Source organism: Pleurodeles waltl, chromosome 5 (genome assembly GCF_031143425.1).
Source record: "Pleurodeles waltl isolate 20211129_DDA chromosome 5, aPleWal1.hap1.20221129, whole genome shotgun sequence".
NCBI classification, from domain to species: domain Eukaryota; kingdom Metazoa; phylum Chordata; class Amphibia; order Caudata; family Salamandridae; genus Pleurodeles; species Pleurodeles waltl.
Window position 1 is genome coordinate 1873420184 of NC_090444.1, and position 17084 is coordinate 1873437267.

The following is a 17084-nucleotide window of genomic DNA, read 5'->3' on the forward strand; positions in this document are numbered from 1 at the left end:
GCCAAAATTTCTCTGAGCCGATGTCTCGGGTCCGAGATTGCTGTGTGGCGGTATCTCGACCGGAGTCGGATGACTTCGACACCAGCGTGCCCTTTTTCGGTGCCTTGGCTCGGTCACCTATTTTTTGGGTTAAGCCATGGCCTGTTGGCGGTGGCGTCCCCTGGGCTTTTGTTGACTTCTCGTGAGTCTTATGTTTCGACGTCTTACTCACGGTTTTCGGCATTTCTTCGGCCTCGAGCTCTTCCGAGTCCGACTCGTGGATAGAGAAAGCTTCCTCCTCGAAAAGCTCTTGTCCTGTCGGCATCGACGCCATCTGCAATCTTCTGGCTCTTCGGTCTCTTAACGTCTTTCTGGACCGAAACACTCGACAGGCCTCACAAGTATCTTCCTTGTGCTCTGGGGACAAGCACAAGTTACAGACCAGATGCTGATCCGTATACGGATACTTGTTATGGCATTTTGGACAGAAGCGGAATGGGGTCCGTTCCATCAGCCTTGAAGTCACACGTGGCCGGGCCGACCAGGCCCCGACGGGGGATCGAAAAAACCCAAAGGGCCACCGGAGCTCTTCAAAATTCGGTGTCGATCTGTTGTAACTAACCCGATACCGAACGCAAACAATACTGACGTCTTTTCCGAGATTCTAACTAACTTTCCGACCAGAAACACGGAGCGAAAAGGAACACGTCCGAACCCGATGGCGGAAAAAAAACAATCTAAGATGGAGTCGACGCCCATGCGCAATGGAGTCGAAATGGGAGGAGTCCCTCGGTCTCGTGACTCGAAAAGACTTCTTCGAAGAAAAACAACTTGTAACACTCCGAGCCCAACACCAGATGGCGGGATGTGCACAGCATGTGTATCTGCAGCTACACATGCCATCGAACATATATATATATATATATATATATATATATATATACAAATATATATATATATATATATATATATATATAAATATATACACATATAAACATATACATATACCCATATATACATAATCTATTGTAGCCCTCAGGACCAAAAGGAGCACACTCAAGAATTACTTGGTGAGACCAGAGAGGCAACGGGGAGGGGGGTGGGACCGTGAGGAATCCACAGGTAGCTAATGTATCCACCAGAAAAGTCGTTACCGAAGGTAAGTAACTCGTTCTTCTGATGGATACAACTACCTGTGGATTCCTCACCTAATGAATAGAGTCCCAAAGCAGTACCGCTCTCAGTGGTGGGTGCCTATATGGTCAAACCAAGAAATCCTGCAGCACAGACCGTGCAAAATGGCCGTCCCTTCTGACATCTGAGTCCAAGCAGTAATGCCTTGCAAAAGTGTGAAGGGACGACCAAGTTGCGGCCTTGCAGATGTCAACCACAGGAACACCTCTGGCCAAGGCCGAAGTGGCCGACTTAGCCCTGGTGGAATGAGCTCTAATACCATCAGGAGGATCCTTCTTTGCTAAAGAGTAACACATTTTAATGCAAAGAACAACCCACCTGGAGAGTGTTCTCTTGTGGACTGCCTTTCCTCTCCTCTTGCCCACGTATCCGATGAAAAGCTGATCCTCCAGCCTGAAATCCTTCGTTCTGTCTATGTAGAAGCTTAACGCCCTCTTTGGGTCCAAGCGATGTAGTCTCTCTTCTTCCTTTGAAGGATGAGGCGGAGGATAGAACGTGGACAGAGTAATTGTCTGGACCAAATGAAAGGGTGAAACAACCTTCGGAAGGAAAGCAGCCTTGGTCCTCAACACCACCTTATCCCTGTAAAAAGTTGTATAAGGGGGTTTCACTGACCAAGCCTGCAACTCACTCACTCTCCTTGCAGATGTTATAGCAACCAGGAAGACTGTCTTAAGAACTAACAATCTTAAGGGGCAAGAATGCATAGGTTCAAAAGGAGACCCCATAAGGAAAGTTAAGACCAAGGACAAATCCCATTGAGGCATAACGAAAGGATTTGGAGGATATTTATTCATAAGGCCCTTTAAGAATCTAAGTACTATAGGAGCTTTAAATAACGAAGGTTGGTCTGGAAGACAAATCAAGGCAGACAAGTAACCTTTAATAGTAGCCACTGCACAACCCCTCTGTGCTAAAGACAAAGCAAATGATAAAACATATGACAAATGAGCATGTAAGGGATCAATCTGTCTCTCTCCACACCATACCACAAATTTAGACCACCTATTAGCGTAGACAGATTTAGTGGAGTGTCGCCTGGCCGCTAAGATAACATCCACTACATCAGGCGGGAGAGAGAAGGAACTCAGGTTGCCCCGCTCAATCTCCAGGCATGTAGGTGCAGACTCTGGAGGTTGGGGTGTAAAACCTGCCCCTGCGACTGCGAGAGGAGGTCTGCCCTGAGAGGGAGACGGAGCGGAGGGCACAGTGAGAGTTGTAGAAGGTCGGAGTACCACACCCTCCTTGGCCAATCCTGAGCTATTAAGATTACTTGGGCCCAGTCTTGGCGAATTTTCCTCAACACTCGAGGAATCAAGGGTATGGGGGGAAACGTGTAAAGCAACTGGTCGCACCAGGTTCTCTGAAACGCGTCCCCCAAAGCTCCCTGCACCGGATACTGGAGGCTGCAGAATAACGGACAGTGCGAGTTCTCCCGGGTGGCAAACAGATCTATCCGAGGAAACCCCCACAACTGGAAGATTAGACGGACTTGATCTGGATGGAGACGCCACTCTTGGTCGGCCGAGAAATGGCGACTGAGACTGTCCGCACGTACATTCAAGACCCCGGCCAGATGATTTGCTACCAAGCAAATCTGATGGTCCATTGCCCAGGACCATAGTCGAAGAGCTTCTCTGCAGAGAAGGTACGACCCCACTCCTCCCTGCTTGTTTATATACCACATTGCGGTAGTATTGTCCGTCAGGACCTGAACCGACGGACCGCGAAGGGATGGGAGGAAGGCCTTGAGAGCCAGACGTACAGCCCGTAACTCTAACAGATTGATATGAAACATCTGTTCCTCTGGAGACCAAAGCCCTTTGATCTCCAGGTCCCCCAGATGAGCTCCCCACCCTAGAGTGGAAGCATCCGTTATGACCGTGGTCACTGGTGGAGGCTGCGTGAACGGCCTTCCCCGGGAAAGATTGCCGTCCGCAATCCACCACTTCAAATCTGTGGCAGCATCCCTGGAGATCCTGACAGAACCTTTGAGATCCCCTCTGTGTTGAGACCACTGCCTTCGGAGGCACCACTGAAGAGCCCTCATGTGCCAGCAAGCATGCGTGACCAACAGTATGCAGGAGGCAAACAGACCGAGCAGACGAAGGACCTTGTGGACTGCAATGACCGCTCCACTTCGAAACATTGGAACCAACTCCTGAATATCTTGAATCCGCTGTGGCGGAGGAAAGGCTCAATCCAATGTTGTATCCAGTACTGCCCCTATGAACAGGAGGCGTTGAGAGGGCTCTAGGTGAGATTTGGGCACGTTCACCGAAAAGCCCAGGTCGAACAACAACTGAGTCGTCGACTGCAGATGATGCAGCGCAAGCTCCGGAGTCTTGGCTTTTATCAACCAGTCGTCCAAGTAAGGGAATACTGCTATCCCCTTCGTTCTGAGCTCTGCCGCAACCACCGACATCACCTTTGTGAAGACTCGAGGTGCTGAAGTAAGACCAAACGGGAGGACCGCAAACTGATAGTGCTGCGACCCCACCACAAACCGGAGATACTTCCTGTGCGACTTGAGAATCGGGATATGAAAATAAGCATCCTGCAAGTCGACCGACACCATCCAGTCTCCCTTGTTCAACGCCAAAAGCACCTGAGCTAGGGTCAGCATCTTGAACTTTTCCTGTTTGAGGAACCAATTCAAAATCCTCAGGTCCAGGATTGGTCTCAACTGACCATCCTTTTTGGGAATCAGGAAGTACCTGGAATAACAACCTTGACCCTTCTCCTGCTCTGGAACCAACTCCGCCGCGCCCTTTGAAAGGAGGGCTTGAACCTCCTGTTCTAACAACAGGAGGTGTTCTTCTGAACAATAAGATGGGCGGGGCGGGATGGGGGGAGGAAACTCCCGAAAGGGAAGGGTGTAGCCTTTTCCCACAATGCTGGTAACCCAGGTGTCTGATGTGATGACCCCCCCACTTGTGAAGAAAATGCAGTAACCGTCCCCCTACAGGAGAGGAGTGAGTGGGAATTGGTGGAAGCCTAAGGCTGCTTCCCCTGCTGCACCCCTCCAGAGGACGAGGAAGAGGCAGAGTGCTGCTGAGAGGCTGCTCTGGTACGGACCCTACCCCTCCCTCTAAATGATCTAAAGGTGAGAGAGGAGGTAGGTTGTTGGAATCTCCCCCGAAAGGAAGGAGGATGATGAGCCACGACCAAATCCTCGAAACCTCCTAAAAAACCTGGAGGAGGCAGAAGAAGTGGCTTGCAGTCCTAACGACTTGGCCGTGGCCCTACTCTCTTTAAACCTCTCCAAGGCCGAATCTGCTTTGGCACCAAAAAGTTTGTCCCCATCAAACGGGAGGTCCAACAGGGTCGACTGCACATCCGAAGAGAACCCTGAGTTGCGAAGCCAAGCCTGTCTACTCGCAACCACCGCCGTGCCCATCGCTCTAGCCACCGAGTCAGTTGTATCCAACCCAGATTGGATAACCTGGGTTGCAGCAGCCTGAGCATCAGACACGAGATTTAAGAGTCCTTGAGGAAGCTCTGTATGCGATGATGTTATCTCGTCCATAAGAGCATAGATGTACCGCCCCAAGATACATGTAGCGTTGGTGGACTTTAACGCCATGCTACAGGACGAAAACACTTTCTTCGACTGTGAGTCCAACTTTTTGGAGTCTCTGTCCCCCGGCACTGTTGGAAAAGATCCAGGCGCAGATCTAGCAGAACAGGAAGCCTGGACCACCAAGCTCTCCGGCGTAGGGTGCTCAGTATACTCCCCTGGAGATGACAAGTCCCACTCAGGGGAAGAATCAAGGCCACTAGCTGCATCTGGTCCATGAAGACCCTTGCTAGAATCTTCAATTTCCCCTTCCTCCAGAACTCGTTGATATTCCTGTTCCTCCAAGAGGCGGAGAGCACGTCTCCTCGAATGTAACCTCTCCTCAATACGCGGCGTCGACATGGCGCAGAAAAAACACACTGTAACCGAAAGGCAACAGTAGCTCCCTCGAAGATAACCGTTTCGAATGGCACGGAAAAAAGGGAACTGACGTCGGCGAGGACTTCTTATTGCCTATATGACGTCAGACGGCATCGCGTGGGCAAATGTGACGTCCTCGTCGACGTGCAGAAGCTAGGAAGAAGATTTCCGTCGAATGCTGGCGCCATGGGAGTATTCAATAGGTGAGGAATCCACAGGTAGTTGTATCCATCAGAAATCGTAGATATAGAGGCTAATAATGTAACCACACTCCCGGGGTGGCCGGAGCGTATGCTGGATTCTACCAGTCACTCTATCTATACTGCATCTCCAGCTGTCGACACCAGCTATTCAGCCTAATTTCTTGAGGAGGTACCCCTCTCCCCAGGCTACCTCTATCACAGCAAGATTTACTGGACAAACCTATAATGAGTGCCAAAATAACCTCAGCGATATCCTCTTGCTTCCAGGAAAACTCCTAGTCCCAACAGCTTCCCTGCCGAATACTATGTGGCATGTCGAGTGATCTCAACACCCAAACTATTCCCCCTCTATGGTGAAGCTGATTGCACTGGCACCTTCCCGCCCGCCTTGGACACAGCTACCATAGTGGTTATCCCAAAGACCCATCCCTCCTCCCGGGCCTGCACGATTGTCGCCCCATATAGCACAGTAACAGAGATGTCAAGATTTATGCCACAATGTTGGCAACCTGTCTTAAATGAGTGTTGTCCCTTCTAATCCTTTTCACACAGGTATCAACATTGCTTTGTTTGAAATAGTTAAGTAATACAGTTTTTAAATTATTGGCAATAATCGGTTTAAAAAATGGACACAGAAATTTTCAGAAACAGTTCCTGGGGGGGAAAGAAATGTAAGGTCGTTTTACAGGTAAGTACAACACTTATAGTTTCAGCCTCTGGGTTTTAGGAAGTCTACCGGTTGAGGTTCAAGTTAACCCCAAACACCCACCACCAGCAACACGGGGCTGGCCGGGTGCAGAGGTCAAAGATGAGCAATATTAACGTGGGCACCTATGGAGACAGGGGGTACTCTGAATCAGGCCTGCCTGCAGGTAAGTACCCGGGGCTTGGAGGGCAGACCAGGGGGGATTAGAATAGCACTGAAGGGGCCACAAGCAGGCAGCAAACACACACCCTTAGCGGCACAGGGTCAGACGGGTGCAGGGTGCAAACAGGACGTCGGGTTTTCAATGCTGGTCTATGAGGAGATCCCGGGGGTCACTCAGAGGCTGCAGGCGAGTTCCATGGGGGCGTCTCGGGCACACCACCGGTCGGACAGTGAGGAGGTCTGCCTGCTGAATGTAGATGAACTGGATGTCAGTTTCTCCAAGGACTGGGGGCTGCGGTGCAGTGTGTTTTTAGGCGTCTGTTATCTTCGTCCGGAGCTTCACCGTCCGTGGGGTCCTCGGGATTCCCTCTGCAGGTGTCGTTGTGGAGGGGTGGAGAGGTCAACCCAGGGTGGGCACTTGCTCGCAATCGCCTGGAGACCCTCTGTGTGCCACTGGTGTGGCAATTGTGGAAACCATGGTACATTTTTAGTGAAAGAACACTGGTGCTGGGGCCTGGTTAGCAGGGTCCCAGCACATTTTCAGTCAAGTCAGCATCACTATCAGGCAAAAAAAGTGTGTGTGTGTGTGTGTCGACCACACTACCACAAAAGAGAGCATTAGTATTATCTACTTTAGCCTCTGTTAAGCCTCTTGGAGAACCCCTGGACTCTGTGCACACTATATCTCATTTTGATAAAGTATATACAGAGCCAGATTCCTACACTCCTTGATCCCTAGTAATATGGCTCAGGGGATCGAGATGCTCTTCACAGCGTGGAGGGTGCCCTGTGACACACTCAGTGGATGAACACTGACCCAACAGATTCCCCTTTTGGGGGGGGGGGGGCGGGACTGGCCACACGAATCGGCAGCGCTAAAAGGTTTTGACAAACAGGATTTGCTGAGCATTTCTCAACTTGGGGATGTGTGGAAGGGAACACACGCATTCCTTGCAAGACCTGCAAACTACTTACCAGCTTTCCCACACAGCATTCTACAAATATCGCCAACTCCGCCATGCTTTGCACGCACACATCAGGCACAGATCCAATACCAGAGCATAGCCCTCTGGAGGTCAAACTGGTTATGGGGGAGTCAAGGAAAGGGGGGAGTATCCCAAATATGCAAAATGTTGATCAGCAATGTCTTAGGAGATATGAATCATAACAGAAGCAGGAGAGAACGGTATTTGGGACCGCTTGAGGATGAGGATTGGCGTGTCGCCTTAATGGGGCCCAGAGATATAACTATGTCCTCCCGACTAAGGATAATACAAACATACTACCTGTGTGGGGCCTAGCTTTCTCCTGCCAGATTGCACCGGGCGAGGTTCCTCCCCCGAACCTACTAGCCCCAGGTGCACGGCCACTCCTGCCGACTTCTACCATATGACATGGATGTGCCCTCCCGTTCAACACTATTGCACTAAAGTGGACAATGAGATCACCAAGTCTGTGGGTTGGGAGGTCCAGCTGTCCCCCAGGGTGGTGCTGCTGGGTGTGTTGTGGGGTGTAGGGTGGTACGAGAGGGGACAGCACCTTCTTGGGAACTGCATTACTGATGGTCAAGAGAGAAACTGCAGCTGACTAGAAAGCACCTATGCCTCCGACCCTATCGAGATGGAGACATGGGGTAGATTGTTGTGCAGGGCAGGAGAAGCCGGTTAATGTTGCGCAGGGCTGCACCCAGCAAACAAGCTAGAGTATGGGGGAAATGGCTGGGCCAAATGTCCTGACAGGTCATTGGGGTCATGAGCCGCTGCTGCCTTGTTTATTTATTGTAGGTATTTGGTCGAACATTACTGTGGATCGCCTGCATGCTGGTGACAATGTACCGGGCCCTGTGGCTTGATGTACCATCTTAATTTTTGTTTTTGCCTTTAAAAATTCAATAAAAGTTGTTTATAAAAAAATAAGTTACCACTGCATCCTTGGATCTCCGTTTAGGGACTGTTAATAACCTAAAAAACACAGACATGTCTTCAACTATGTATTGGGTGGGGTTTGTGGGGCTACAACAACCTCTTTTTTACCACATTCAATCGCTCTTGAATAGAAAAGAGAGGGAGAGAAGATAAACCAGACTCAGTTTATGCAGCAGCACAATTGAGCAGTCAATGGTCCTTTTTTTTTCTTCTTTTCACTCCTGCGAACCTAGCAAACAGCTGATTGTCCACTCAGTGCTCTCTGGCTCGATTGATCTAAAAGCTTTGCACCCTTTTGGGGTCTAGACGACGGAGTCTTTCCAAATTCTCAAATAGGTGAGGCAGAGCATAGAACGCTGGTAAGGTGATGGTATGACCGGCATGGAACGGAGCCACTACTTTCGGAAGAAAGGATGCTGTAGTCTACAGAACCAGCTTGTCTGGGAAGAAAGTGGTTTATGATGGGTTGACAGAGTTTGGAGCCCACTCACTGGACGATATGGCTCTATGAGAAACATTTGTGAGGGTGAGAAGTCACAAAGGACAGCTGTGTAAAAACTCAGAGTACACATCAAATATGCAAAGACCAGGTAATGATCCCACTGCAGCATAACAAAGGGAGAAGGAAGAAATCTGGAGTGTCCTTTGTTGCCTTAGACCACAAATTGTTCTCAATGACAGGCATACATAGTTTTTGTCAAGTGACGTCTGGCTACAAAGATGACATTAACCACCTCTGGGGAAAAGTCAAAAGTGTTCAGCAGTTGCCACTTAATCACCAAGCATGAAGGTGGAATTGCGGAGGGCCAGGATTAACAGCCTGCACTGTTGCTGTAACAGCACATCCTCCCGGAGGGGCAGCCTGATGGGAGGGCGGATGCCCATGTCCAGGAACTCTGGATTCTATACTCTCCGTGCCCAATAAGGTGCAACTAGGATGACCTGCGCCCAGTCGTTCAAGATCTTCATGAAAACTCTCGGCAGGATGTGTATTGGCGGGAAGGCATACAGCAGTCACAAGTCCCAACGTAGGTGGGACATTCAGTGCCAGGATACCCTCACACGGCGATAGTGCACATTACAAATATATACACAACACTATGCGCTCTCTATGACAGTGAAGAGATCGAGCCAAGGGTCTTCCCAATGCATGGAAGAGGCTTTGTATCACCTGCAGGTGTAACTGCCACTAATGATCCGCTAGGCACTGACGCCTGAATTCGTCCATTCTGGTGTTCAAAGATCTGGCCATGTGATTCACCATCAAGAAGATTCCTTGATGGTCCAGTCATTTCAGAGGTGCATAGCCATCTGGCACAGAGTCCACAACCCAACTCCCCCCTATTTGCTGCTATACCACATGGCGATGGAGAAGTCTGGCAGCACACGCCCAGCCTTTCCTTGATGGAGGGAAGATTTAGAAGGCCAGGTGAATGGCTGTTAGGCCTAGAAGGCTGATATAGAGTCGCTCCACAGCCAGAGACCAAAGGCCTCGGACCTCCACCTCTCCCACGTGGCCATCCCACCCTAGAAGCAATGCATCGGTTACCCCTGCCAGCTCTGGGTAATGTAGGGAGATGGGCCTGCACTGACAAAACTGGGGTGTTTTGTAGTCTCCTCAGAGAGATCCCCCTAATGTTAGGCCCAGGGATAGAGCTGCAGAGCCACCCATCTCACCTGGCATGCATAACCAGCAGGATGCAGGAGACCATCAGTCCCAGCATCCTCAGTGATGACCTCACTGAAATCCAGGGCAAAGGCTGAAAGATCGAGCTCATAATCAATGTCCTGGACTCTCCTTTCCAGGGAAAACACACGAAACAGCAGTTCAGGATTATGAATGCAGGTCCAATGGTACCACCTACTCGCCAGGGTGTAGGGCACACAGAACCTGGGCCAGAGTGAGCATTTTGAAATTGACCTTCTGAAGGAACCATTGAGAGGACAGGCCTAAAAATAGGACTAAAGCCTCCATCGTCCTTTGGCACCAGAAAGTAGCAGGAGTAACAATCACAACCCACTTCAGATGCGGGGACCCTGGCTGTGCTTCACTAACATTAAAGGGGTCTTGCAGGTGGGGCTACATGGGGGACCCGTAGACTGACTGTTACTATGTCCCTGACAGTGGGATTGTGAGTGCGACAGCCACGAAAGGGTGGGTCCCTGCTGAGGCTCAAGCGGTAGCAGAGCTGCAGAACGGTGATAAAGGCTGTTGTGGCTGCTGGGCAAGGCAGACGAGCTAATAAGCACGCTGTGGCCCTGCCTTCTTGGAAACGCATCAGGACAGAGTACGCTTTGTCCCCAAAAAGGAAAGTCCTGTCAAAAGGCATGGCCATAAGGGATGACTGTATATCTCAACGAGGCGTGCAATAGATAGCGACGCAAGTGTTAGTGTCTCGACCAATGGAATCAGTGGTTGGAAAGGTGAGACAAATAGACAGGAAAGATTAGCCACTTGGAAGCAAGGATTTTTAAAGGTCACTGAAACAGATTAAAAGCAGCGGATGGGCTGTAAGCTCACAGAGTGAGTGAGTGAGAGAGAGAGAGAGAGTGTGTGTGTGTGTGTGTGTGTGTGTGTGTGTACACGTCTCGAAGACAGCGCAAACGCTGTCTAGACTCGACTTAGAAACTAGTTGTCTTAGAATGCGACTTTTCTTACACACTGCTTTTGTTTAGAATTTCTTGAGGTAAGTGTGTCTCAAGGAGTTGATAGGTAGGTATGTCCAGATATGGGTCTGGTGGCACGGAACGAAGGGAAACAGTGACAGCACGCAGAAGTGTTGTCTATATTGGCTTTACACATTTTCAGAATGGAATCGCATCAGTGCGGAGACAGTGGTACTGCTCAAACGTTTCTGGATCAAGCCTGATGTCTGAGGAATATTCAAAAGGTGAGGTATCTGTGGTTAGAAGACACTACCAGAAACTCACTTTAATAAGTACTTCACAAGGCAGAGATATAATCCTGATTTACTAAAGTGAAAAGCTTCCGGCTGTTAGAGAAATACACTTTCTTGAATTTTTAAGAGACATTATCATAGCCTATCATGATACCTGATGCATAATCTACATGTCAAATATTTTCAGGCCTGTGCACTGGCTTATAGAGCCAGTCGCCCCTAGCATCGGCACTCCATTAATGAGTTGACATATCCACCTGTAGTGTATATCTCACGTTTCCACTAGGACAGGCTAACGAGAGCGGCCAGCAGGCAGAAATCGAATGGGTAGTGGCTGGGCTGCTGTCTAAGTGGGTCAGCTTTTCAACAACGATACTTTGCATATTGATACCGCACTGAATGACACCTTCTAAAGTGAGGCAAGAGGAACCTTGGGCAAGTATTCAGCACACCTCTGGCGCATCATCAGACATGAGTGGGTAGATCGGTGCATGGCAGAAGAGCGCGGGATGGACCCCGGGCCACCGCCAGTGACAGTGCATCAAAGGCTGGGTGATGTTCCTCATGCAGATGTCAAGTTCCCGGCTTATACTCCAGGGCACAAACTCTAAATCCTTACCTTTGAGGGCAGGTAGCTTCTGTAGCTCCCGGTTTTTGCTGATGTTAAATCGGGATGAACTTTGCCGCCTCTCTTTCTTTACGATCTGTGGCCCCCCAGAATATTTTATTTTATTGAGCTGCGTAGGTGGAGGGACGCTGTTGCTCGGTCGCTTGTTTGATGTCTGCTGCACCTGGCAAAAAATTAAAGGTGACACGTTAATCAAAAATCACTTAACAAGCACTTTTTAATTAAAATTTTATAAAAGAAGCCACATAATAGCTCTCTCTTCCAAACGTATGTTGTGTAGTCATTTTAGTTATAACTCCATATAAGTTATTTTAGCAAACTAGGCCTGCTGCTGTGCACACTAACCTAGATATATTTTATTCAGCTTTGTTTATTATTTTAACAATAGCCACATTTGTGGCCTCATTTTGTTTCTCTCTATCTAGCTGTTCTTTGACTAGGCTGGCACTGCGTTCTTAAACAAGACATTTCTTTCACTCTGGCCTTTCTCAAGGCTGCAGTAAGATAGGTTGCCGGTAAATGTGGTAACGCTTTGTCTCTGGCATTCAGAGATATACACATCCTTACATAAGGACATTTTCTCAGAACATCAGCTGTTTTATTATAAAAACACTTCCCTGTCCCATATACATTAGAGGGAGATTCCAGCCAGAGGACCACGACTGTATGCTGATTGTCGAACACTTTGCTACAGCTGCTCATGCAGACTTCAGGCCTTTGCTCAGGTATGGGGGATGATGTCTTTCCAGGAGAACCTGAAGCGCAGAACTAGAGCTTAACACGCTGGGCTCTAATATAGCCTAGGTAGGAATTAGTCTATTGACTCTAGTGACATTACAATAGTGTTATTTCTATGCTTCACTCTCCTTGTCACAGTTTTAATCCGATCATGTTTAATCGTCCTGGTTATTGCAGTACACGCTTTATTATCTAAGATGCAGTTGCTTCATTACAACCTGATTGAGCTATACTCTGGTTGCTTGTCCTTGTATATGTGAGACTAATGTAACTGAGAAATGGATGAGATCTGATTGACCGTGATTTCCCTGAGGAGTCAAGCGCTCAGCTGCCCAGTCATCCCGGCTCTTGGGTGGAGATGAGGCACTGCTAGTTAGCCGGAGCAAAACCCGGATTAGGGCGACAGGTGTCACCTGTATTGGGTCAGACTCAGTCTCCCACACCTCAGGTGATTCTGCCGCTTAAATCCAGTAGTCTCATTAGAATAAGGAGAGCCTACGCGACACCTTGACATCTCAGATGTTCTGCAAGAGACTGCATTACAATGTCATTAAAACACAAGCCCTGCAGCACGGCTCTACGAATGTACTTTATGTCTAAAAACTGCATCCACTTTACACCCAACACCATATAGGAGTCAATCAGAAGCTCATATATGATCCCCATTTATGTTCCATCAGGGTTTAGACTGGAACTTTAGTCACCAACAGTAAAGCACTGGAGAACACTGCACACCAGCAGAAATCCTGGCCTTTCAGTGCTGCTAGTAGGAGTGTGCAAATAAGGACATTTTATTTCTCTGCACTCTGCCTCATTTATCAACTTGTGATATGCAACAGGCAGGGCCGGCTTGAGTGCTGGTGACGCCTGGTGCAACTTTCTTTTTTCGTGCCCACATGACCTCCTCCACAAATTCCCTCACTACTACTCTCCAACAGTGCCCTCATCTGGCACATTAACCCTCTGCGCTACCTTATGAGTCAAAACTGCCACTAGACCAAATTCAGATCTCTCACCAGCAGAACATTTATCAAGAGTTATCTTCACATTTTTCTTGCTGCCTGAACAGAGATGGACGCACATGAAAGTGCACCTGCTTTTAAACCCATAAGTTATTTTTAAATACACACCCGCAAAAAAGTGAGGACTAGGTGCGGCTGCACCGCTTGCACCACCCTAAATCGGTTCTGGAAATAGGAGTAGTTTCTGCACCGAACCATGTACGCAAGAACACATGGATGTATCAATGAAAGTGTCCTCTATGAGGAGGACGCAAGCAGGAGTGAAAGGGGAAGACTGGGGGCCACCAGCTGATAGGGGCAGTAAGCTGGAGAAAGGGGTGACATCAGCTGATAGGGGCAGTAAGCTGGAGAAAGGGGTGCCATCAGCTGCTAGAGGCGGTCAGCTGGACGAAGGGGTGCCATCAGCTGCTAGGGGCAGTAAGCTGGACGAAGGGGTGCCATCAGCTGCTAGGGGCAGTAAGCTGGAGAAAGGGGTGCCATCAGCTGCTAGGGGCAGTAAGCTGGACGAAGGGGTGCCATCAGCTGCTAGGGGCAGTAAGCTGGACGAAGGGGTGCCATCAGCTGCTAGGGGCAGTAAGCTGGACGAAGGGGTGCCATCAGCTGCTAGGGGCAGTAAGCTGGACGAAGGGGTGCCATCAGCTGCTAGGGGCAGTAAGCTGGACGAAGGGGTGCCATCAGCTGCTAGGGGCAGTAAGCTGGATGAAAGGGTGCCATCAGCTGTCAGGGGCAGTAAGCTGGAGAAAGGGGTGCCATCAGCTGCTAGAGGCGGTCAGCTGAACGAAGGGGTGCCATCAGCTGTCAGGGGCAGTAAGCTGGATGAAAGGGTGCCATCAGCTGCTAGGGGCAGTAAACTGGACGAAGGGGTGCCATCAGCTGCTAGAGGCAGTAAGCTGGACGAAGGGGTGCCATCAGCTGTCAGGGGCAGTAAGCTGGATGAAGGGGTGCCATCAGCTGCTAGAGGTGGTCAGCTGGACGAAGGGGTGCCATCAGCTGTCAGGGGCAGTAAGCTGGACGAAGGGGTGCCATCAGCTGCTAGGGGCAGTAAACTGGACAAAGGGGTGCCATCAACTTCTGGGGGAGTAAGCTGGACAAAGGGGTATCAACTGCTGGGGGAGTAAGCTGGATGAAGGGGTGCCATCAGCTGCTAGGGGCAGTAAGATGGACAAAGAGGTGCCATCAGCTGCTAGGGGATTAAGCTACATGGAGTGCCATCAGCTGCTTGGGCAGTAACCTGGGTAGAGGGGTGTCATCATCCGCTGGGGGTAGTAAGTTGGCCGGGCTCATGGCAACAGTGACTGGAGGATGCAGGATGAGAGGAGATTTGAACTCTTTTCTTCAAGGAGGAACCGCAGCTGCCAAACTCCCACATGGGTGAAGAGTGCCTTTAAAGAAATAAATCTAATAACGTACAGATAGGTTAAAAAAGTGTCTGTGTACCAGTTCCTACGACTCTCCTGTGAGCGGCCTTTGAGAGCAGTTTTACAGCTCCTAGACACGCTTGGATGAATTCTGATGTTCTAACCTGATTAGCACTGTACATCCCTTGGGTGGATTATGTTACGCAACCGAAAGACAACTGAAAGGCAGTGCTTCATAATTGCTAAAAGTGATCCAGTGGTTTCAGAAGGGGGTTCTTTGTAACCAGCTGCACACCCCAGCATGTTTCATTAAAAAGACTGTGGGGTAAAAATCAACCTTATGACAGCAATGGCGTTTACCTGGAACTAGACAGAAACCACAAAGTAGCAGGTGCCTAGAGCCCTGTGCATAGGACTGAAATGTGGCCGTGTCCTCTGAAGTCACAGAACAGATGGATACCTCTATACAACTGATCCCACACACCTAGAGATACCTTAACTGTGGAGGGCCCCAGCGACAGGTGAATTTTACCTGCAAAACAACAGCAGAAATGGAAATGTCAAAGAATAAGAGTGGAACAGTAAGTGTAGTAAAGTACCATTTTTCTGGCATGGTTACCCCCACCTTTTGCCTTCTATCAGTGTGGTTTAGACTGATTTCACTGGGATCCTGCTAACCAGGACACCAGTGATTGAGCTCTCTCCCTCCAAATTGTGTCAGGGGTGCTCATGCAAAATGTGTCTGCAGGCCTGCAATGGCATCCTTTCACTGCTGGTCACTACACCAGGTCACTGCAAGTCAGCCCTGTGGCAGGCCCTTCCAGCCCAAAGGGCAGCACATAGGTTCCTGCAGGTTCCTGTATGTGAGGGCACCCCTGCATGAGCAGAGGTGCCCCTACGAACTCCAGTTCCCATGCACTGGACTTCATAAGTGTGGGGAAGCCATTTTACCTGTGTACTGGCCCACAGGACCTGTGGTCCAGCTACATGATGGTAACTCTGAACCTGAGAATGTTTTGTTTCAACATGTCGGAATCATACCCCATTACTAATGCCAGTATTGGTGGTATGATTCCATGCACTCTGAGGGATCCTTAGAGGACCCCCCAGTATTGCTCCTACAAATCTTTCAGGGTTTAAAGCAGCCAACGCTGCTGCCACCGCACAGACAGATTTCTGTCCTCCTGCTGCTTGACCAGCCCAGGCAGGGGAAGGCAGAACAAAGGATTTCCTGTGGAAGATGGAGGGAACACCCTCTCCCTTGGGAAATAGGTGCTACAAGGCTGGGGAGGGGTAGCCTCCCCAAGCCAAAGGTTTGCTTTGAGTGTCACACTTGGTGCCCTCCTTGCATAAACTGATTTACCCCCAGTCCCTGCTCCGGCACAAAACTGGACAAAGGAAAGGGGAGTAACCACTCCCCTGTCCATCACCACCCTAAGGGTGGTGACCAGAGCTCCTCCAGGTGGCCACTTGATTCTTCCATCTTGAAAATAAGATGTGCAGAGGCTTGTGGGAGCGTATGAGTGGCCAGGTCAGGCAGGTGACGTCAGTGGCCCCCTCTGATAGGTGGCACCGTACAAAGTGACCAAGCTCTCTGTTGGGGCTATTTAGGGACTTCCTTGTGGGTGGGTCCCCAGATTCAGCATGCACGACTCCACCAGGACTCCTCTGCATTGACCTCTTCTGCTTCTAGCCACCGGAACCGCAACTGGACACTTCAGGAACCGACAAGACTGCAACTCCCGAGACAACCTCACCTCGCAACATTGTTTCTCCGGCTGCAACACTTCCACAGCTGTGCACCCTCTGGGGTCGGCGAAACTTCAGCTGCACCAAAAAGCAAGAAGGAATCTCCCTTGGAGTGCAGGAGTCACGTTCCTGCATCTGCAGGCACCTAAGGCAACGACGACTGGCTGCATGAATCTGCTCTCCTCTGGAACTGCGTTGTATCCTGCATCACAGGTGGCGGTCCGGAGTGGTCCTCTCAGCCCTCTGTCCATTTTGGGAGATGGCGACCCCTTGCCCCTCTATGCAGGACAGTGCCCCTGTGCACCACGACTCTTGCAGCAACCAAGGCTTGTTTTCTCCTGCTCCAAGGGGTCTTCAGGCTCCAAGTAGCCCCGGCCTTCAGCACTTCATCCTTGCAAGAACAGTCTCCCCTCTGCTGCTCCAGCGACGTGGGACTCCTCTCCAGGTGTGCTGACTGGGCCTCACTTGCAACCTACTGTGTCTGTTGCCAGTGGATTGCCTGTGGAGGCTGCCACTGCTTCTGCTGGCTCTTCTGACTGCTGAGGGTCAGCCCGGACTTCCCTCCAAGTTCCTAGGACCT

At 49.9% G+C, this 17084-nt stretch overlaps 1 protein-coding gene across 3 annotated transcripts in view; it reads right to left on the minus strand.

Moving 5' to 3' along the window:
• Positions 1-17084, minus strand: part of PPP2R5D (protein phosphatase 2 regulatory subunit B'delta) — a 501712-nt gene that overhangs the window by 401371 nt on the left and 83257 nt on the right. For all 3 annotated transcript variants that reach the window (XM_069236432.1, XM_069236433.1, XM_069236434.1), the window contains exon 3: positions 11629-11800. In XM_069236432.1, the coding sequence (XP_069092533.1) occupies positions 11629-11800 (172 nt within the window). The remainder of the gene's footprint in view (positions 1-11628; positions 11801-17084) is intronic.